Below are 22181 nucleotides of genomic sequence, written 5' to 3'. Positions count from 1 at the left end.
TTTTTAAATTTTTTGTTAAATTCAGGTCGGGTCGGGCCATATAAAGCTCAAACCCTGACCCGAATTTGATCATACTTTTATTTTTAAGCTCGAGCCCGAATTTTAACCCTTAAATTCAGGTCAAAACCCAAAAATTTTCGAACTGGGTTAATCGAGCCAAAATTCAAGTCGGGTTTTTGCCATCTCTAGTCCCATTTGGTTGTCAGGACTAATAAATTAGTCTAAATTATAGCCCAACATTCATAGGATTATTAAAGCTCATTTTTAGGTGAGTTTAGATAGGATTAGATGTCTTATACTCTAAATTTATTACTAATATCAAAAGTTTATTCAATAATTTATTTTTGACTTTTTAAAACTTAACATTAAGTCGAAATTTTAATTCAATAATTTGTTTTAACTTGTAAGTGATATAAACATAAAAAATTATTCAATTATTTAATTACAATAATATTGAAAATTAAACATTAAATTTAAGAAATAATAATATGATTTAAAAATAATATACTATTTAAATAGTTATTTTAGATTCATTAAATTAAATTTAACATAGTCATAGTACTATATAATCCAGTATAGTCCAATTTAATTCTAAGAGTTAATTTAGTCCAATTCGATCTTCCAAATGTGGCCCAATATTTCAAATTGAGAGCACACATTTGAACTAAAGTACCAGATCCATCATTAGAACTTAATTATATATATGATTTTACTTTAATAAGGACATCACCATTTTAATAAAATGAGGATTCTACTAATAAATTAAAAAAACACAGACTTTAATACACCAACAAACAAAATAAATACTCCCTCTATATATGGTCATTATCTAGCATAAGCACCTTTATTTTTTAAAATACATGTTGGATTTATAATGTTGTAAGCTACTGGAACCATTCGATCAGGTCTCTGAGGACATTTATCAACCAATCTCTTCATACCACATTAATATTATTAATTTTATTTTTTTCTAATTGATAAAATTTCAAGAATTAAGTAAAAAAAATACTAGATAAATCTTATTATTATTATTATTATTAATCACATCATCATCGTCGTCACTCAAACCTCATTAATTAAAAACTGACACGTACCCTTCAAATGACCCTGGTCCAGTACTACTTCCTCCGTCAATCAATAAATTGTCTTTGGAAACAATTGGTACACACAGCATGGGTTTTGGTAGGAGAAATGATATTTTTAACTTGTTGATTAGTACTTCGTTTTTCTAATGCTTGATTAATTATTTGCGTAATAAACTGTCGTAATGCAACTGTCATTTTGTGGTCAGCTCATTAAGCTGAACTTCTTAAACCATTGATATCTTTTTAAATTATTCTATCGATCAATGATGTGTACGTTAATTAAGCCACAAATTGAAACGCTTTCTGTGGTAGTTAAACTACACACATAGATAATGCTAATTTTTGCATATTTAATTTTTGGCAAATCGGTAACAGTTGGCTCTTTGTGGTTTGGTTTATCTAATTATTGCACATACAAAAAAGTTTGGTGAGCTTTAAGAAAACGAAGCATTTATTTTCGTCGTACGGTCATGGATAAAAATATATTATATTCTCCGAATTATTTCAAAATAGAAGTAAAAAGAACATACTAGCTACATTAGTGTAGAACCATTGACTCACAAGTGGCATGGCTTTGGACCTTTGGTTAGAATTTGAAATCACTTGACTTAAAAGTCAAAACAGAGGATAAAGGCTGGATAAGTGTAGAATCATTGACTCACAAGTGGCATGGCTTTGGTTAAAATTTGAAATCACTTGACTAAAGGTGTGAACCTATCTCCGAGTTTTTCTTTTAAACTGAATAATTGATCAAAGGTTCAAAGTGTTTGTTGCAACGACGGAAGCTACTCAGCAAAAGTCTATTCATGTCCTACTTCATTACCCAAATATCTGTCTTTGATTCTAAAGAGACCTAGTTGGTAATTAATCTCCTACCTATGTATGTATTTTGAATATGGATAAGGAATTAAGGGTACTTTTTTTTTTTCCTCTCTGTCTTTCCTTATTTTTTCTTATTTAATAAGTGATTAACATTAAGTTTAATTTGTATTTGATGTTGACAATCAAGTCATGTATTTTAACTTTATTTACAATCAAGTGATCAACTTTTTTTTAATCAAATTATAAAGGCAAGGAGAGGTATTAAAAAAAAACTTATAATTAATCATTTAATAAACAAATGTCACATTAGTTGAAACTCAAGTTGGGACTTAAGTCTTTATTTATAAAATAATATTTCTACCATTCAGTTGATTAACATCGCGTTAAAACTTTAATTAAGATTTAAATATTGATGTCTCTATTATGACAACTTTATCCAATAATAAAAATGTGACAACCTAGGCATGGATTTTTTTTTTTTTGTGAATTACACATGTAACATCAGCTGGCATTTTATCTATTCACATAACAGACTCATGATATTCTAAACCTAGTTTAACTAAGGATTGAGAAATAGCGGAACAAGCTGTAGCGTTTACTGGAATCTAACATCTTGAAAGTCTTGTTTCCAGACAGAGAGACGCTTGAAACACGATACATATTACATGAGATGAGACAGCAACAATAATTTAAAGAACGTACGTAATTAATGATTAAACTTATATGCATACAAATATATAGCTAAGCTAACACTATGCGGCAAGATAATTAAAAGTCAAACGCTCAAAGACATTGGATGCCTGAGTCTCAATCAAGTCCAACTGCTTCTCGGAAAGGTGCATGTACACAACCCAGTCACTGTTGTGCGCCGGAGACGGCATCGGCATCACATAGCCAGCATCACTACCCCACGGAAAATGATAAGATCCGAAAACCGGCTTACCCCAGCCGAAATCCACCTTCGAAACCGGAAAACGCTGCCCTGATGAGACCACAAATGCTGGCCCATCTTTGCTTCCGGTGGCACATATTTTAGAAATAGCTGGGTCCGGCCTGCGGGCCTCAACCCAATCAATCAGCCCGAGGAAATGGTCTTTCGTTACTGCATTTTCCAGGAAATCATGCACCCGTTTCGCCACCCATGACAACGGTTTTTCAATGAGTTCATTTACTTTTTGGCCACCAAATGGAACTGAAAGCACGTTCCCAAAATATGAATCCATGGAGATTGATTTATTAACATGATCTCCTTTGCTGCTGCTTAATCTAGTTCTTCCATCAACTACAACGCCCATTTTTGATATCCTCGTGCCACTGCCATCATTATCATTTCCGCTAAGGGCTACCATTTTCCATAAATATGCACTGAAGGACTCAAGTTTAGTCCTCTTGCACTCATCGGAGCTCGCAAGTAACTGAAGCTCATTGAGTTGCTCACTTTTGATATAATATATGCGACTGATGAGGTTATTACCATTGGCTTCTTCAGGAGTATTATTCGGAGGAGGAGGTGGTGGTAGTGAGGAGATGGGCAGGTACATGTCGTCGAAGGCATGATCAATGCACAATGGCCGTCTAGGGTTTAGTATAGATCGCCTAAAAGATGGCAGTACGGACATTGGTTTTGACTGAGCAATTCCGGCCCATGATACCAGGAACATGTTGGTTGAGTATGCGTCGGCTATGCGGTGATCCAAGGTGCACGCCACTACAATACCACCGCATTTCAGTTCTGTTGCCTGTAAATTAAAATTGTATATACATAATAAGAGCTAGAGTTAGCAAAAAAAAAGTAATTGATACTGGCTCCAACAGGAATTAAAATATGAGATGAGAGTGGTTCACAACGGTGTGATTGAATTTTTACAACGCTGTACAGTATTACAAAACTGTAGGGGAAAAAAAAAAGTTTATAACGTCGTAAATGAATCTTGTTAAGTTACAGTCCATGTAAAAAGCAGATTCCACTGTCATGTTACTACTTTTGGCACCATTTTGCATGCACTATAAGTTACTTCAAAAGTAACTTAGCAAAACTCCGTTATAAACGCGTTCCGATCTTAATTCTGGACCTGAAGCAAACTCCACACAAAGTATGATTTTGATATATATGTATGCACTCACTTATTTAATTATAAAAATATCTGTATATGTCATGTTGATGAAATCACAACAAAAAGTACTTGTGTGATGATGATGATAGATCAAAATGTTTCTGATTTGCGAAGATCATAGATCAGAAAGTGTGTGACTGACCTGAACTGAGAGCAGGCCGTTCTTCTTCTTCTTAGGCAAGAGCTTACCTTCGATGCTCTCATCAGGATTATACAAGTTGAGGTCTCTCAGCTCAACTTCCGCATATGCTTCAACAAAATCAACCCCACGGTTGTTGCAAAGAAGCTCAGGCTCACCGTCATAGTTGTAAACAACCTCACCGGCCAGGGCGTAATATGAGACAAGAGCTTCAGCCATGGCCTTCTTCAGAACATCCACTGTGGACCCAAAGCTTCCAAAATCAGCCGCAGTTGGCTTCTTGTAACAAAAGAAGACACCAAAATCAATTGCTGGCAGAAGCAAGTCAAGGTTGGAGAGCGGCAGCCAATGTTCTTGCAATGGTAACACTGCTGCCACTACATCTTTCTTGCTCACTGTCACAATAAAATCTCCTTCTGCAACCATTTTTTTTTTTGGCTAATTAATTTTTATCTTCTCTTTTTCTCTCTCTGTGGATCTCTTTAATTTGTTGATGTGTTTGTGAGGAGTGGCTGGATGGGCGTGGATTTATAAGCAAAGGTGGGAGAATTTTAATAATATATAGTACTCTTTATACCATATAGATTTCAGAAAATGTGATAGGGGCTACGATTAGAATGTCGAGGCATATAATTTAAATAGCCTAGTGGTACCTATCTTACTAATAAACTTAACTAATTAACTTCCTTTAACTAGCTAGTATAAAACACAACTCATCAATTCTCTCTCAAACAAAATCACCGTAAATTCTAATCCTTTCATTTGACACACCTACTTTGTTCTACTACCACATTAATACTATTAAAAATTGACCTCAACTCGACAATACATTTTCTTAGTGAATGGCAGCACCAACAACATCCAATATAAAATATAAGCTACTATTATTTTTTATAAGATGAGGATCCTAAAAATATGAGAATTAATATATTCGAACAGGGAGATTAACATATTTCCCTTATTAAAATTAATATATAACACTTATCCCTTGCTGTTTTCATAATATTCAAAATCCCCTTGGCGCAAAAAATTTAAAGGAAAAGAGGGATAAATGAGTCATTGCTTGATAATTTATTTTGGGAATATAACATACATATTTATTATAAGAAAAATATTTTTTAAAAAAAAGTAAAAGAAAAGTATCTCATTTTCAGTACTTAAATTTTTTTATTTTAATTTCAATTTATATAATTTATTTAATTTGTAATAAATATGAATAAAAGAGTAATACTACGAAATTGTGCTGCCATGTTACCAATATGATGATTCTCCCACATAAGTGTTCATTTCCAATTGTTTTCTTCTAATTTTCCCGAATTTGCAGTATTTAGTGATTTTATAAATCCTAGATCGTCGTTGTTCATTTTTAAAAGGAAAACAAGTTTGACCCAAATGGCTATGAGTGAGCGTGATGCATTTGGTAGTTGTGGCTTTGACTAAAGTTGGATGTGTTCATAGTATCTATCCTCTGTGAGATAACGTGAAACAGTCTTTCTCTTATGTTCCTAAAATTTAATAATACTCTTCACTCTTTGGCAATTGATGCTTTTGTTAATCTTCTGCCTTTGTTTATGCTGTTTTCGTCTTTGATGAATTGAAAAAGTCAGTATAGAGAGTTTAGGTTGAGAAGATATTAAGAGAGTTCAAATTAAATTTGTTGAAGTTGAGAAAGTTGATTATGTAGTCAAGTAATTTTTTTCATATGATTTGAGTATTTTCTACGTATCAATATATATAAAACTAAGTAGTCAACTATACACACACACACACATATGTATATTGAAGGTATGTGGATTAGAGTGCCAATCTTGCGCAGATCAAATAACTCAACCGTTGTATCAGAAGAACCAATTATCAATAACCATTCGTTGTGGGGATTCAAAGCTACGCAGTTAACCTAACACATACAACCAGCAAAATAATTTTAACCTTTATTTCGAACAACCAGCAAAGACAATGTTAGTATGAACTCAACACACAGGGAAGTCAAGATAACATGCGTTAAATTTATTGAGTACTCAAATCTCGAATTTAATTTAATTTCTTCTTAAATTACCAAACACTCACATTTTCAAGATAACAAACATATGATGTATTAATTTTTTTGTGTTAGAGTACGTGCTTTATTTGTCTTTTAATTTTTTTTTCTTGTTTTAGTATCTTAAGAAATTCCTTATTATGTGTGTGTGTATATATATATATATCTTCTTAACATAATTGACTATTTATTGCTATATCGATACTTAAAAAAACACTAAAATCATACCAAACATTACTTGATTATGTAATTTTCTCAACTTCAGCAAATTTAATTAGAACCCTCCAAAAATCTTCTCAACCTCAACTCTCGATGTTGTTTTCTATTTCCTTAACTAGAAATTCTATCATCCCAGCAGATAGTCACATCTCTGATTTATGTTGCATGTGCCTATTGTTTAATATTCTGACTTTTGGACTTCAACAAAGACGAGAACATCATAGTTTTAGTGGGGAACAAAGTAGGACAGAAAAGGTATTCATTGGGCGCGATAGGAAAGAATTAATCATTCAAAAGCTAGAGGCGGAATGAGTTTCAGAGATCTCTCAAGCTTCAACCAAGCACTCGTAGCAAAGCAAGGGTGGAGAATTATGCAATTTCCAAGCTCGCTGGTGGCAAGAGTTTTAAAGGCTAGATATTTTAAACATACGGGCTTTATGAATGCTGGACTATGATCAAAACCATCATTTGTTTGGAGAAGCATAGTGTGGGGAAGACAGGTGCTTAAAAAATGATCGAGATGGCGAATTGGTAATGGGCAAAAAGTGCTAGTATATGGGAACAATTGGATCCCCGGACCTTCAACCTTTAAACCAATCTCAGTCCCTTGATGAGCTGAGACCACAGTAGCATAATTAATAGACGAGAAGCAACAATGGAGGGAATATTTGATCCTTGAGCACTTTAAACCAGAAGACGCAGAAGCCATAATGCAGATTGCACTTCCAAGAAGACTAAAAGAGGATCAGTTGGTATGGCACTATGATAGGAAAGGGTATTACTCTGTTAAGAGTGGGTACCAAGTTATTATGCGAATTAAGTTCCTAGAGGACCCAAGCTGCTAAACTCATGTTCAAAACCAATGGAGTACTATCTGGAAACTTGCAATCCCAGAAAAAGTGAATTTTTTTTTATGGAGAGCAGCTCATGATTTATTGCCCACGGTTGAAAATTTATGAAAAAAAAAGGTTTTGCGAGAACCATTGTGCCAAAGTTGTTGCTGTCACGTAGAAACGATGTCCCATGCTTTGTTAGAGTGCAATATGGCAAGGAAGATATGGAGGTATTCAAATCTGTCAGAGGAAATTTGAGGAGATCACATGTGTGATATAGTTTGGCTGCTGCATTTCTTGCCACAACAGCATGCTAAAGTTGAGGGAGCTGTAGTAGTAGCTTTACTATGGGCTATCTGGAATGCAAGAAACAAATGGCTTTTAGAGGGGAAAAAAGAAAATCCACTCAGAGCAGTAGCAAATGCAGAGGCGATAGTGGAGTCGTTTAAAAAGGTTAGACAACCTGAGATAGTTTATAAGACAAAGAGGAATGTTGGAAAGCAAAAGCAGTGGAGCCCTCCTCCAAATGGATGGCAAAAAGTAAATGTGGATGCGGCTGTGGATATGGATGTTGAGAATCAAATGGCAGGGCTAGAGGTGGTGGTGAGAGACTCAGAAGGAAATTGCAGAGCAGCTGCGATTAAAATTCTGAAGTTTCCTGGCAATGTGGCAATGGTGGAAGTAGCAGCTATGGAGTGGGGTTTACAACTTGCCGAGAAAGCTACTATCACTTTTGGGATTTTTGAATCGGATTCCTTGGAAGTGATTGACTTAATCAACCAGTCCAGTAGCTTGACTGAAATTGGATGGATGATCTCTGAAATTAAGGAAAATCTGCAGAATTTTCAGAATTTCAAAGCTCAACATACCCCTAGAGATTGTAATGCAGATAATTCATTAGCAAAATAGAAAGACATACTTTCTTTTCAAATATATATATATATATATATATATATATATATATTCCTTTTCACATGGGGACGTCCTCATTCTTTTCATGAGGACATACTATTAAGTCATATGATTTAATAGAGTTAATATAGACTCGCTATCAAATTACATAGCTTTATAGTGAATTGACTATTGACTCTATTAAACCACATGACTTAATGGCTTGTCTTCATTAAAAAAATGAGAGTACCTACACTTTATTAGTTTATTGAAATCTATATTTTTTTCACATTTTAATGAAATCATCATTTTGTTAAAAATGAGGATGTCTTAATGGAAAATTATTCTATGCACATAATAGTTTTGTGTGGAATAATTTTATAATAAAAGAATCTTTTACTTTAATAAACTGAAAAGTAAGGGAAAAAAATTAAAAGATAAATAAATATATATTTCAATGCAATATATTTTATTGATATAGTATTTTAAAGTTTATATTTTTATTTCTTAGAGATCATCCCTTATTAAAAGAAATATTCTTTCTGTGTGAATACTAAATAGGTCATGACTACATTGAAATTGCTCTAAGATAAAAGCACAAATTATAACCACACACAAAATAATAAATAATAAAAAATACGTTATAATTTTGATCGTGTAGTAAACGATCAAAATACATTTATAAATGATGTAGACTCAGCCACGTAAACACTTTCACTTTAGGATTTGTCATTACTTTTTAGCCCTGATCATTACTTCTTAGTTCTGATACCCTATTTATCAAAAATAAAGGTGGGGAAAAAAGGGGGAAAAACCATTATAACGAAGAAGTAAACTGAATAAAAAATTAAATTGAAAACTTCACAATTAGACCAAAAAAAAAAAAAAAAGCTTTTAAAGGGTAAAAACTGAATCGAACTAGAGCCAAACCAATTTTAGTTTTGTTCAGGTCAATTTAGTTTTGTTCATAATTTTAATTTTGTTGGTTCAATTTACTAATTTAGGTCAGTTGAACAAAAAACCAAACCAAACGTTTCTAATCACTAATAAGAAGTTAATTACTGTTTAATGTGGTTACAAATGATGTAGACTTAACCATGTAGACACTTTTGCTATGGGAAGTGATATTGTGATACTATATTTATCATAGATTAGTTAATGTGTCTAGTGTCTACGTTATTAATGAGGCTGGTTCGATCATATAAATACTTTTTTTTTAAAAAAAATGATAAAAATAACAATAAGAAAATTGATAAGAAAATTTTTATTCAATAATTAAGTGTAAGAATAAATGAAAAAAAATTAAAAATTACATGAGAAAAAAAACCATAAGAAGAGTAAAATATTTCATTCTAAAGAAAATGGTAAATATTTTATATTTTCAAAAACTCATCCAATTTAACAAAGGCTTTAGTTTGGAACAACAAAATTGTTGTGATGCAGTAGTTTTAAATTACAAAGCCTAAATTTTGATGATAACAAACATATTATAGTTTAATCCTTCAGAACAAATATCAATTATACCTCTACAATACTTTATGAAAAAGCATTAAACATGATACAAGTCAAAACTTGTTAGGAAAAATGTCTTTTGACTCAAGTGTTTAATGCTCAGACTGGAGGGAGAATGGGAGATATAGAATGTTTCAACAACATATACAATTGAGTAATACACTATACACGATGTATCATATTCATCATGAGAAGCATGTAACACGGCATTAGTATGATGTTAACCATATCATTCGAATGAATTTTATATATCATAGTCATAATAAGTGATAGCTTACCATTTACTTGTTGAAAGAGAGATGGATGCAGTTGCAAATTAAGAAACATTATATTCTAATGCCTATTAATAAGTTATTGGAGGAAACAAAAATATCTATATGCTCATTAAACATATATAATGACCGAAAATGCTCCACTCCAACGGCTTTCTTGCCTTTAGTGGCTTAAAAAAGCCATCAAGTGTAGTGTTCAACGGTTGTTTTTCGGTCCATGGCTGCGCCATCATGGGTGGACCGAAAGGCAAGAAAGCCGGTTCGCAGATTGCCAAGGGTTTTGCTTGTGGAGTCTCTGTGTAACTGTATTGGAACTCGAATGGAGCCCCCGGTAGCCGATAGGATACGCCGGAATCACCGATGGTAACACCGCGGTCGCCATCTGATGCGATGACTCCCGGATTGACGGGCTTGTAGTAGCGTGTATGACGGTGAGGGAGCTTGAAGGCCGGATTGGGTTTAGATTTGGGTTTTTGTTCTTTTGGGGATATTTAGGAACGAGGATGGGTGGTGACGTGGAGGGTGGCGGCAACCTGGGGTCCCTTGGAGGTGGAGTTGACGGAAGGGATGAGAAGAGGTTACCGTCTGGTAGCGAAGCTAGAATCCGCATTTGAAGTTCAGTTTCAGTGTCCAGCTCAAGATGAGAGCGGCGCTAGCCAATTCATTTTTCTGGTTTTTCTGTTGATATTTTGAGTTTCGCGTAAACGACACCGTTGCCAATTCAATATTTTTTTTTTTGAATTACATGAGATTAATGCTCAGATTACAACTCATATTATATGATATTTACAACTGATATTTACAATCAGACAATTACTGGGCCTAATTTACATTAATTCTTATATAGCACTGCCCAGATTTTACCTTCTCTAATATTCGAGGGGTGTCTACTCCACTCACATTTCGAAAGGAAGAAAACTGCCTTCACTTAATAATTAAGGAAGTAAATAAACCCCTACATGCGTCGCGAGGGCTCGAACCGCTGAAGAGCCCGTGTTATGTTTTGGACTGATCCGCAAAAATCCCCACCGAATGGGTTGGGCTCAGTTCAGCACGAAAACACGACGGTGTTTCTTTAGATCATCCACGTGTCGGTATCTCCATCAATTTAGCACTTTCCTCACCTATCATCCAACGGTCCTCATGCCGGCACGAACAATGTTAACGTTCGTGGATCCTCACAGCAGACCACTTCTCCAAAATCTAAAACCCTAATGAAACACTATATAAGCCCCTCTACGCAGCAAAAGCTTCTCATCCTTTCATTTCACTGAAATTTGCCCAAAAAAAAATATTAAATAAATAAAACGATGCGTATATAAATACAAAAATTTATGATTTTGACTTGAGATGCCAGCACATTACGCATGAACTTGGTTTCGCCTGTGTGTGTTGGAAAAACGTACCACGTGGCTGAAACTAATTTTAAGTGCATGCATTCTGAAATTAATATTGCATGCTATGTTGCTAATTATTTCACGTAATTTAAGCAAGAAAAATGAAGCTAGGTTATTTACATTTGTTTTCGACAGCATTTTCGATTCATGCAAACGTAGTAATACATGTACGTTGTTGTCGGTCTCTTGTTGTTCATCCGGAATACGATGACAATTAACAAAGAGATAAACAGATATCGTGTGTCTGTTTAATTAATTAGTTGTAACTCCAGGGTAAATGCATGATCATTTATGGAATAGCACTCTTTTCATAGTCTCACTAACAATTGGAGCATATTTTATGAGATAAATGCTCTTTTATTAATCCTAGGTTTTGAGATTACCCAGTTAAGTATTTGTATTTTCAACAATTATCTAAAACATCATTGGTGTGTAAACATTTCTGTTAAAATCTATTTAATTATTTTCTGTTTTTTCCTTGTTCCATATCATATTTATCTGAATTCTAGGTTATATCAGACAAATATATTATTTTCTCTTCGAAAATTCTGATCGAACAACTATTGAAACATTGTTTGAAAAGTTAATTTTGAGTAATTTTTTTGAAATACATGGTTAAGAGCTTGTTTTTTTAAGTATTTAAAGTATGAAATTCTTATTAATTTCAATTTTTTAAAATTTTTTTTTTTTTGTAACTTGTGTTTGATTTTTAGACATTTACAATTGAATAGAAAAAGTAAATTTTTGTGATTTTATCTTAATGTGACAAATTCCGTTCCATCCCATCCCATTGCCAACCCTAATCACAGCAGAAAACTTCTCCAAAATCTAAGACCCTAATGAAACACTATATAAGCCCCTCTACGCAGCAAAAGCTTCTCATCCTTTCATTTCACTGAAATTTGCTGGGTCTCTCCTCATCTGCAGCCATGCAGATCTTCGTGAAAACCCTAACGGGAAAGACCATAACCCTAGAGGTCGAATCATCGGACACCATCGACAATGTCAAGGCCAAGATCCAGGACAAGGAGGGGATTCCACCGGACCAGCAGCGTCTCATCTTCGCCGGAAAGCAGCTCGAGGACGGCAGAACCCTAGCCGACTACAACATCCAAAAGGAGTCAACACTCCACCTCGTCCTCCGCCTCCGTGGTGGCGCGAAGAAGCGTAAGAAGAAGACCTACACCAAGCCGAAAAAGATCAAGCACAAGAAGAAGAAGGTCAAGCTCGCCGTCTTGCAGTTTTACAAGGTTGATGATTCTGGAAAGGTCCAGAGGCTGAGGAAGGAGTGTCCGAATGCTGAGTGTGGAGCCGGCACCTTCATGGCTAACCACTTTGACAGGCACTACTGCGGCAAGTGTGGACTCACCTATGTTTACCAGAAGGCTGGCAGTGATTGATTGAGATTAAGTGGTTGTTTTGCTATTTTTAATTAGTATTAATTACTATGGTTTTTGTGGTTCAAAAATTATGACTCTTTCGTAATTTTGTTTGACCATATACTTGTTTGCTGGAGCGTTTTTATTAAATGGTTATCTGTTTTAAATTTTAATTGATGAATCTTTTATGATTTCTACTTGTTTTGTTTGTTATATAATTGATGTTATTGATTCTTGATTGGATGCATTGATATATTCTGTTAATTTGATGGAATACTGTCTAGGATTTGAGTATTGTGGGGGAATAATTTAGTGGTAATTGATTTTCGAGTAGGAGTGCTATTCTACATACGAATTAAGTTGGAATTAAAGGACTAACGCTGGAAATTATTAAGAACTTTGTGGGTGGGTCAGAAGTTTTACACAACAGTACTTAGAATCTGTTTTGAATTTAGTTGGATGTGTAAATTATTTTGGGAGTTTGAATTGATTATGTACATTTATTTTCTCTAAAAACTGGTTGAGAGAAATGTTGAAAGGTAATTATGACTCTGTTTGAGGAAAGAGTTATCGGAAATGTCTTTAGTTTTCCCCTTTTTTCTCCGGAGATGATTTAGCTAGATGCAGCTATATGTTCTTTTCTGGAAATGTTTTATGCTCTTATTTATGTTAATTATTGATGATATTGCTTTTTCCCCCTATAAAAGAATTTTACATTCTCTTGCATTTAATGGATGAATGATAATCATTCTTATGTTTTATGCTTTTATTGGCTGCTGCATACTCATCTTTGGGGAAATGTCTGAGCTATCAATGAGTAGCTTCATTCCGTAGACTAGGGTTCTGTAGCAGGTAGCCCAGCGGCTGGCAGCTTTCCCAATCATGTTTTTTAATGTATGACCCAAACTGATCTTTATTATTTGCCTCACTAGAGTTAGAGCTGGCTGTCATTTGCAACAAACTTTTGAACATCTTCTTTAGTAAGTGAACTGTTGGGTGAGCGAACAACATAGGCAATTGGGACCTCACCAGCTTCAGGATCAGGAAACCTGAAGTTGTGAAAATGCTTCAGGATATACATATACATATCAATGGTGCATTTACGAGACAAAAATTTATAATTAAATGTATATTTGAATGTATCTCAACTTACGGAATAACAACAGCATCTAATATCTCAGGGTGAGAGACAAGCACCCCCTCGAGCTCTACCTGCAATATTAATTCTGTTAGTAGTAGAAATCACGTGGGTGATTATTATTTCCCTTAGAGCAACAGGTCAAAATTTTGCAGGGAAAATCAAAATGCATTAATTTGCATTAAAACCTCCATTATAATTACCAATAAAGAAAATACCTGAAAACCGTTGCACTTGATGAGCTCTTTAATTCGGTCAACAATGAATAGCTGGCCATGCTCATCAAAATATCCAAGGTCTCCTGTATGTAGCCAACCCTCTTTGTCTATAATCAGTTTTGTGGCTTGTTCATTGTTGAAATAGCCTGAATCCTGAGTATTGAAGTGAAAGCGTCAATTTCTTTGTATAATCCGATACTGAAAAGTGAAAACAACACCCGATTCCTTACGTGAACAATGCATGACTATGCGATTCAATAACAACCCATGAACTTCTATATTAGCATTTAGATTTTACACTTCGCCCGCGTGAGATTTGGACTCCTAATACGCAATTGGCATCCACGACGATCAATTATATCTATTTGATCGACTTTCTTATTCAGTCTACGTGAGATTTAGGATCCTAACATTTCAACTGACATCCACGATGGCCCGTAGCCCATCATGTTTAGTTGACTGACTTCGAACTTATTTGTTCATTTAGATTATTCTATTTAACCTTTTAGTTGTAGAATTTAGGATTCTCAGATTATGCCCTAAAAGTTCGGAAGAATTTGGTTAACATAAATCATACCTGGCATCAAAATAGGGCCTCGAACCCATAACTCCCCCACTTGATTCGGAGGAAGAGGCTTAAGAGTATCTACACAGACTATTTGAGCTTCAACTCCTGCAACAAGTGTTCCAGTTGAACCACTATTTTGAACTCCTAACAATGGATTCTCCACTGTTACAACGCCACACGTTTCCGTCATACCATAGCCCTGAAATCTCGGAGTTTTTTTCACAGAAAGTAATTATGTTTAACCCAGAATGATAATTTGAGAAAGATTATTGATTTGCTTTAGAGTCAAAGCTAAGTTAAATTATTAACATGTCATATTAAGAAAATTAGATGTACAGTAATTAACTGCACCTGAAAAACCGTAACAGTAGGTAAATTCTTGGAGCATTCCTCCACCAATTCCTTTCGCAAAGGAGCAGCACCAGAACCGATCCCTTTCAACGAAGAAAGATCAAATTTCTTCACTAAACTAACATTCTTGGCCAATGCAAGAATAATTGGTGGCACGACCCACCAATGTGTCACGCTGTACTTTTCAATAGCTCTCAGAGCCATCTCAAGTTCAAACTCCCGCATTGAAACAACACAATTGCCTTTTTGCAACTGGGCATACACAACAAATGAGAGCCCAAATACGTGAAACATTGGCAGCACACAAAGAGTCACATAATCTAACGCACCAGCCAGTTCTTGGTCCATGGCTGTCATCAAAGATGATGCAATGAAGTTCTTGTGTGTCAAAATGACACCTTTGCCGACACCAGTTGTACCTGAGGAGTACAACAAGGCTGCAGTATCTGTTTGCTTAACGGAAACATCAGGAAAGTTTGATGCATTCCCGGATAACTCAATCAACTCATCAAAATAAACAATCTTTGAATGAGATCTAAGACCACGAGGAGAAACAATGTGATTTGAACCCAAAAGGACAGCTGGGATGTTGAAGTCTTTAACTCTCTCCCCTAATTCAGGGACAGTGACAACGAGTTTTGGACTGGAATCTTTAACTTGCTTTGAAAGTTCAGATACAGTGTAAACAGGATTAGCAGTTGTTGCTATACCACCTATAGCAATAACACCAAGTAAACAAATAGGAAACTGAATTGAATTTGGAGCAAAAATCAAAACAACATCGTGTTTTGTAACACCCAGATGGCGAAATCCATGAGAGACCTTGATCACAATGGATTTGAACTGGGAAAAAGTCAAACATTCACCAGAATCAGAATCAATAAGTGCTGATTTGGAGCCATAAGAAGCAGAGCTTCTAAAGAGAAAATGAACCATAGAAAGATTGGGGTCTTGGGGAAGAACCAAAGCTGGCCTTAAAGACCTGTAGATACCATCACGGCCATAACCAGATTTTTCCATAGCAAAGAGTTAGTTTTTATTTTTAAGAGGTATCAATGGAGATGAAAAAGTTAATAGTGAATGGTGATAGCTGAAATATTGGGACCATCAATCCTGGACATTGGAAAGAAAATTATTGTGGTTTTGTAAGACAACAGAGGCTAGTAGTAGCAAAAATAGTATTTCCAGTTCAGTTGTTAAGATGTTAACTATGAGCCACAACTAGTAGCAAAAATAATAATTCCTTTACAAATTATTGTGGCTCGAATTATGGGTTTGCATGCTCTTTTTGTAAGATCAAAATAATTTTTCAAGGAACCTAATTTCGTTCTAACTTCAAAGTAATTATGTCATTTTCAGCTGTTTCTTAATAAAATTGTTACTGGGTTTGTTGTTTGGATTTGACTGATTGCTGACTCTGTTGAATTTTATGTTTTTTGGTTGTCTTTTGAGTGTTTTGGTGATGGGCTGCTCTCTGAGCATGCTATTGCTTTGATCTGATGCATCCGATGTTGCTTTGTTGTCTTTTTTTTTTTTTTCCTTTTTAATATTTGAATTTTGGTGGTTTACTGAATTCGAAGTTTCAAGCTTTGACTTTGTTAATTATTTGTTGAATTTAGTTTATGAAGTTTTCTTCTTAGGTTCTATGGTTTGTTTCGTATGTTAATGGGCGGTGCCTAGAATTTATGTTCAAGATCTAGCTCCTAGTTTTGGGGGCCTCAAGCTGAATTGTTTCTTAATAATTTTATTATCTTTTTTTTTTCATATTTAATGCAAATAAATACTACTATGTGCATTTAAATTTAAATTTTGCATGATCGAACATGAATGTTGTATAAAACACATATATAAATATTTTGGGAGACCACCTCAAGTTACTCGCTTGATAGAAGTCCACGAAGTAGTCCCTTGTACTGCATGATTTTCAGGTTTTACAGAGTGATTTTAGTTGTTTGGCTATTTTGTATAGTGATTTAGTTATACAGAGCTTTCTGATTGCGTGCAATGATTGTATTTGTAGGTAGTAGCAGTCAAACAGCTTGACCAGAATGGCCTTCAAGGAAGCAGGGAGTTTCTGGTGGAAATTCTCATGCTTGGTCTCTTAGCCATCCAAACCTGGTCAACTTGATTGGCTGTTGTGTAGATGGGGACAAACGCCTCCTTGTTTATGAGTTTTATCATTGGAAGATCATTTACACGTTGGTTTATGTTTTTATACTCATTCTATTGTGAAATTTCCTGCGCTTAGAGCAATTCTGAATACCAACAAAAGTTAAAATTTGTAGCATAAAATCCGAAAAATTGAAGAAAAGTTCTTAAGTTCTTTCATGTTATTTTCCTTGGTCAAGTGAAATAATTGGGGAGGTCTCTTTGGTTTAAAAATCTTTTAGCAGGATGAACCTAGTTCTTCAAATTTGACACATTTTTTACTCATTTTTTTATCATATTGGATCCCTACATTTTTTTGGCATGATTATATCTTCACTTAAATCCGTTCAATTTTACAAATTTCGCTCAATTTTGAAAAATCCTAATTTCCACTGTAAATGGCTGGCCATTATCATGACAGAATGCATGTCATCGATAACGGCTAGCTGCTTAAGAAAAAAAGACTAGTCGTTATCAAACAGAAACCAGATTTAAGGGAAACGACTAAGCTGTTAATGCCAAAATAAACACATCCGCACCATTTTCCTTCCTTTAAACTGGAATTATATTCTTATTAATCATCTTATAAAATGCAATGGTAAATTGAGTCGCTCAGTGGGCATGTGATTCATGTAAGCTCATGTCCTCTTTTAAAAGTTAATAACTATAATGAGTTTATTTTAAAATTATTATTAACATAGGAAATTGGTTTTAAAGATAACATTTCAGATAAACGAATTAACACTCGTTATTTTTTACAATCTATATAATTTTTGCATGTTTTTGAATCATATAATATTAATGTAAAATGATAGCCCAATTGTCGGCCTCTTATAGTGCAAGCAATAAAACAGCTAGCTGTGTTGAAACAGAATGCATGTAAAAACAAAACGGCAAGTCGCTTAAAGAGAACGGCTTGCAGTTTTTTAACAGAAGCCATGTTAAAAGAAACGGCTAGCCTCTCATTATAAACAGCTAGCCGTTATCAAATAGAAACCAAAATTTACGAAAACAGCTATCCGTTACGAAAACGGCTAGCACTTTTCACTCCAGACAACATATTTTATGAAAATGGCTAACCGTTTCAATAAAAAGGCTGGCCGTTTGGAATTGCATGCTCTTTGGATTGAAAAAGGCTAGCTACGATAAAGTAAACAGCTAACCATTTTTATTCCAAAAAAACATTTTCATTTGTAATGGCTAGCCGTTTTTGATCCAGAATCTATTACATTTGTAATGGCTAACCTCTTTAACAAAATGGTTACCCGTCTCCCTCATTGTTCAACTTCAACCCGCGACCACCTCTCTCACTATCGCACGAAATTCACTGCTTCTTCAGCCATTAACGAGAAAATATACAACTCCTCATCATTTTCCTTCATTTACACATACAAATTTAATTAGTTAATTACTCTTTAACCTTATTTCACTGAAAAATCCAATTGAAAACCCTAGGTTCAGCCGAGGTTGTTTCTTTAAAATTGAATCCTCGTTCACTTCTTATTGGTGAAATTACTCACCCACGTTGATTTCAAACCCATTTGCATGCTATTTAATAGGTTCATCTTGACCTAAAACACAATATTTGTTATTCAAAGTAAGATTTTGGTTTCCATGGCAGGTGGTGAAACTTCTCGAGGGAAACAAGGGAAACTAAAGGAACATGAAATCATTAGCTTGAAACATGAGATCATTAACTTGCACCATGGAAATCATGCAATTATTGGACCAATAAACATGAAATCAGGACCATTAACTTGATACCTGGACCACTAAACTTGAAACTAAAGGAACGTGAAATTTAGGGCAATAAACACGAAACATGTCATCATTAACTTGCAACCATGAAAATCATTTAATTAATGGACCAATAAAATTGAAACCATAACCATTAACTTGATATCTCGGCCATTAAACATGAAACCAATGGAACTTGAAATTTAGGGCAATAGACATGAAACATGTTATCATTAACTTGAAACCATGAAAATCATTTAATTAATGAACTTGAAACTAAGGGCAATAAACATGAAACATGAGATCATTAACTTGTAATCATGAAAATAATTTAATTAATGGACCAATAAACATGAAATCATGACCATTAACTTGATATCTAAACTATTAAACTTGAAAAGTGTGAACTTGAAACTTAGGGCAATAAACATGATACATGAGATCATTAACTTGCAACCATGAAAATCATTTAATTAATGAACTTAAAACTTAGGGCAATAAACATGAAACATGAGATCATTAGCTTGCAATCCTGAAAATCATTTATTTAATGGACCAATAAACATGAAACCATGACCATTAACTTGATATCTAAACCATTAAACTTGAAAAGTGTGAACTTGAAACTTAGGATAATAAACATGATACATGAGACCATTAACTTGCAACCATGAAAATCATTTAATTAATGAACTTGAAACTTAGGGCAATAAACATGAAATATGAGATCATTAACTTGCAACCCTGAAAATCATTTATTTAATGTACCAATAAATATGAAACCATGACCATTAACTTGATATCTAAACGATTAAACTTGAAAAGTGTGAACTTGAAACTTAGGGCAATAAACATGATACATGAGACCATTAACTTGCAACCATGAAAATAATTTAATTAATGAACTTGAAACTTAGGGCAATAAACATGAAACATGAGATCATTAACTTGCAACCCTGAAAATCATTTATTTAATGGACCAATAAACATGAAACCATGACCATTAACTTGATATCTAAACCATTAAACTTGAAAAGTGTGAACTTGAAACTTAAGGTAATAAACATGATACATGAGACCATTAACTGCAACCATAAAACTCATTTATTTAATGAATTTGAAACTTAGGGCAATAAACATGAAACATGAAACATGAGATCATTAACTTGCAACCCTGAAAATCATTTATTTAATGGATCAATAAACATGAAACCATGACCATTAACTTGATATCTAAACGATTAAACTTGAAAAGTGTGAACTTGAAACTTAGGGCAATAAACATTATACATGAGACCATTAACTTGCAACCATAAAAATCATTTATTTAATGAATTTGAAACTTAGGGCAATAAACATGAAACATGAAACATGAGATCATTAACTTGCAATCTGAAAATCATTTATTTAATGGACCAATAAATATGAAACCATGACCATTAACTTGATATCTAAACGATTAAACTTGAAAAGTGTGAACTTGAAACTTAGGGCAATAAACATAATACATGAGACCATTAACTTGCAACCATAAAAATCATTTAATTAATGAACTTGAAACTTATGGCAATAAACATGAAACATGAGATCATTAACTTGCAACCCTGAAAATCATTTATTTAATGGATCAATAAATATGAAACCATGACCATTAACTTGATATCTAAACGATTAAACTTGAAAAGTATGAACTTGAAACTTAGGGCAATAAACATGATACATGAGACCATTAACTTGCAATCATTTAAATCATTTAATTAATGAACTTGAAACTTAGGGCAATAAACATGAAACATGAAACATGAGATCATTAACTTGCAACCCTGAAAATCATTTATTTAATGGATCAATAAACATGAAACCATGACCATTAACTTGATATCTAAACGATTAAACTTAAAAAGTGTGAACTTGAAACTTAGGGCAATAAACATGATACATGAGACCATTAACTTGCAACCATTTAAATCATTTAATTAATAAACTTGAAACTTAGGGCAATAAACATGAAACGTGAGATCATTAACTTGCAACCCTGAAAATCATTTATTTAATGAACCAATAAACATGAAATCATAACCATTAACTTGATATCTAAACCATTAAACTTGAAAAGTGTGAACTTGAAACTTCGGTCAATAAACATGATAAATGAGACCATTAACTTGCAACCATTAAAATCATTTAATTAGTGAACTTGAAACTTAGGGTAATAAACATGAAACATGAGATCATTAACTTGCAATCCTGCAAATGATTTATTTAATGGACCAATAAACATGAAACCATGACCATTAACTTGCTATATAAACCATTAAACCTGAAACCAGTGAACTTGAAACTTAGGGCAATAAACATGATATATGAGACCATTAACTTGCAACCATGAAAATAATGAAATTAATGGATCAATAAACATAAAATCAAGACATTTAACTTGATACATATACCATTAAACTTGAAACTCTTTTTTTATTATGATAAAAATATTTTATTATTATTATGTGTCCTTTAATATTAAAATAATGATTATTTTATTTATTATAATTAAATATTACTATATTTATTATTATTTAATTCATTTAAGGGGCAACCGGTTGCTCCCAGTTATTTTTTTAGTGTTTGGCTGCCAAGTTGCTCTATTTTTTTTTTCCTTTTTTTATTGCTTGCATGTAGCGGTGGACATGGGTTGGTTTGGGTTGGATTTTAAGTCAACCCAAACCAAACCATAAAAATTTGGATCCAACCCAAACCAACCCAAATATTTTTAACCCAACCCAAACCAAACCATTTGAGTTTGGTTTGAATTTTATTATCAAAATAATTTTTATTTTAATAAAATTTAATTGTATCAAAATTATAATAATTGTTAATTATTATTAATTATTAAATTGATATTAAAATATATAAAAAATATAGTGGATAAAAATTATAAATTTTACAATAACTTAATCCTTAAATTAAAGAATACTAGAAAATCAAAATAAAGTTTAATCACAAAAATTAATATTTCTCAATAAATAAAAACGTACACTTTAATAATAAACTTTCACAAACATGACATTAACAATCTAATAATAAATTTTGCCACTTGTTATTTATTATGCAATATTTGTTTTTATTTATCGTTTTAGTAGTTTTATGTTATGTTGTCTACTTATATGTTTAATTTTAGGGAAATTGCCACTTTCCCCCCTACAGTAATCAATATATATCATTTTCCCCTTCTGTTTTTATAATGACCAAAAACCCCCCTAATAGTATAAGTTTACAATATTACCATTATTTTCAACTACTCTTTTATTTATATTTATTATAAA

The 22181-nt window shown here is 33.4% G+C and overlaps 3 protein-coding genes across 3 annotated transcripts; 1 reads left to right on the top strand and 2 right to left on the bottom strand.

Annotated features, from left to right (window-relative positions):
• Window positions 1-2488: 2488 nt before the first annotated feature.
• Window positions 2489-4613, bottom strand: LOC18033773 (shikimate O-hydroxycinnamoyltransferase). The gene is made up of 2 exons (XM_006424426.2): window positions 4164-4613; window positions 2489-3646 (listed from the first exon to the last, which is right to left on the bottom strand). The coding sequence occupies exons 1-2, from the start codon at window positions 4584-4586 to the stop codon at window positions 2660-2662; spliced, it is 1410 nt and encodes a 469-aa protein (XP_006424489.1). The 5' UTR covers window positions 4587-4613; the 3' UTR covers window positions 2489-2659.
• Window positions 4614-12223: 7610 nt separating this feature from the next.
• On the top strand, window positions 12224-12805 carry LOC18033656 (ubiquitin-40S ribosomal protein S27a). Its single transcript, XM_006424425.2, has one exon. The coding sequence runs from the start codon at window positions 12252-12254 to the stop codon at window positions 12720-12722; it is 471 nt and encodes a 156-aa protein (XP_006424488.1). The 5' UTR covers window positions 12224-12251; the 3' UTR covers window positions 12723-12805.
• An 830-nt stretch (window positions 12806-13635) lies between these two features.
• LOC18034975 (4-coumarate--CoA ligase-like 7) lies at window positions 13636-16073 on the bottom strand. The gene is made up of 5 exons (XM_024179915.1): window positions 14977-16073; window positions 14635-14824; window positions 14043-14203; window positions 13855-13907; window positions 13636-13750 (listed from the first exon to the last, which is right to left on the bottom strand). The coding sequence occupies exons 1-5, from the start codon at window positions 15994-15996 to the stop codon at window positions 13636-13638; spliced, it is 1539 nt and encodes a 512-aa protein (XP_024035683.1). The 5' UTR covers window positions 15997-16073.
• Window positions 16074-22181: the final 6108 nt, after the last annotated feature.

Source organism: Citrus clementina, unplaced genomic scaffold (assembly GCF_000493195.1).
Source record: "Citrus clementina cultivar Clemenules unplaced genomic scaffold, Citrus_clementina_v1.0 scaffold_8, whole genome shotgun sequence".
NCBI classification, from domain to species: domain Eukaryota; kingdom Viridiplantae; phylum Streptophyta; class Magnoliopsida; order Sapindales; family Rutaceae; genus Citrus; species Citrus x clementina.
Note: the sequence above shows the minus strand (reverse complement) of the source record. Positions and strands in the feature narration are given on the sequence as shown.

Bases quoted from the DNA above. Each gene is read 5' to 3' on its own strand.
- LOC18033773 (XM_006424426.2), bottom strand. From the start codon at position 4,586: ATGGTTGCAGAAGGAGATTTTATTGTGACAGTGAGCAAGAAAGATGTA. The intron at 3,647-4,163 runs GTCAGTCACACA...TTTAATTTACAG, and splicing joins ACGGCCTGCTCTCAGTTCAG to GCAACAGAACTGAAATGCGG.
- LOC18033656 (XM_006424425.2), top strand. From the start codon at position 12,252: ATGCAGATCTTCGTGAAAACCCTAACGGGAAAGACCATAACCCTAGAG.
- LOC18034975 (XM_024179915.1), bottom strand. From the start codon at position 15,996: ATGGAAAAATCTGGTTATGGCCGTGATGGTATCTACAGGTCTTTAAGG. The intron at 14,825-14,976 runs GTGCAGTTAATT...CCGAGATTTCAG, and splicing joins CTACTGTTACGGTTTTTCAG to GGCTATGGTATGACGGAAAC. The intron at 14,204-14,634 runs GTATGATTTATG...CTCAGGATTCAG, and splicing joins AGGCCCTATTTTGATGCCAG to GCTATTTCAACAATGAACAA.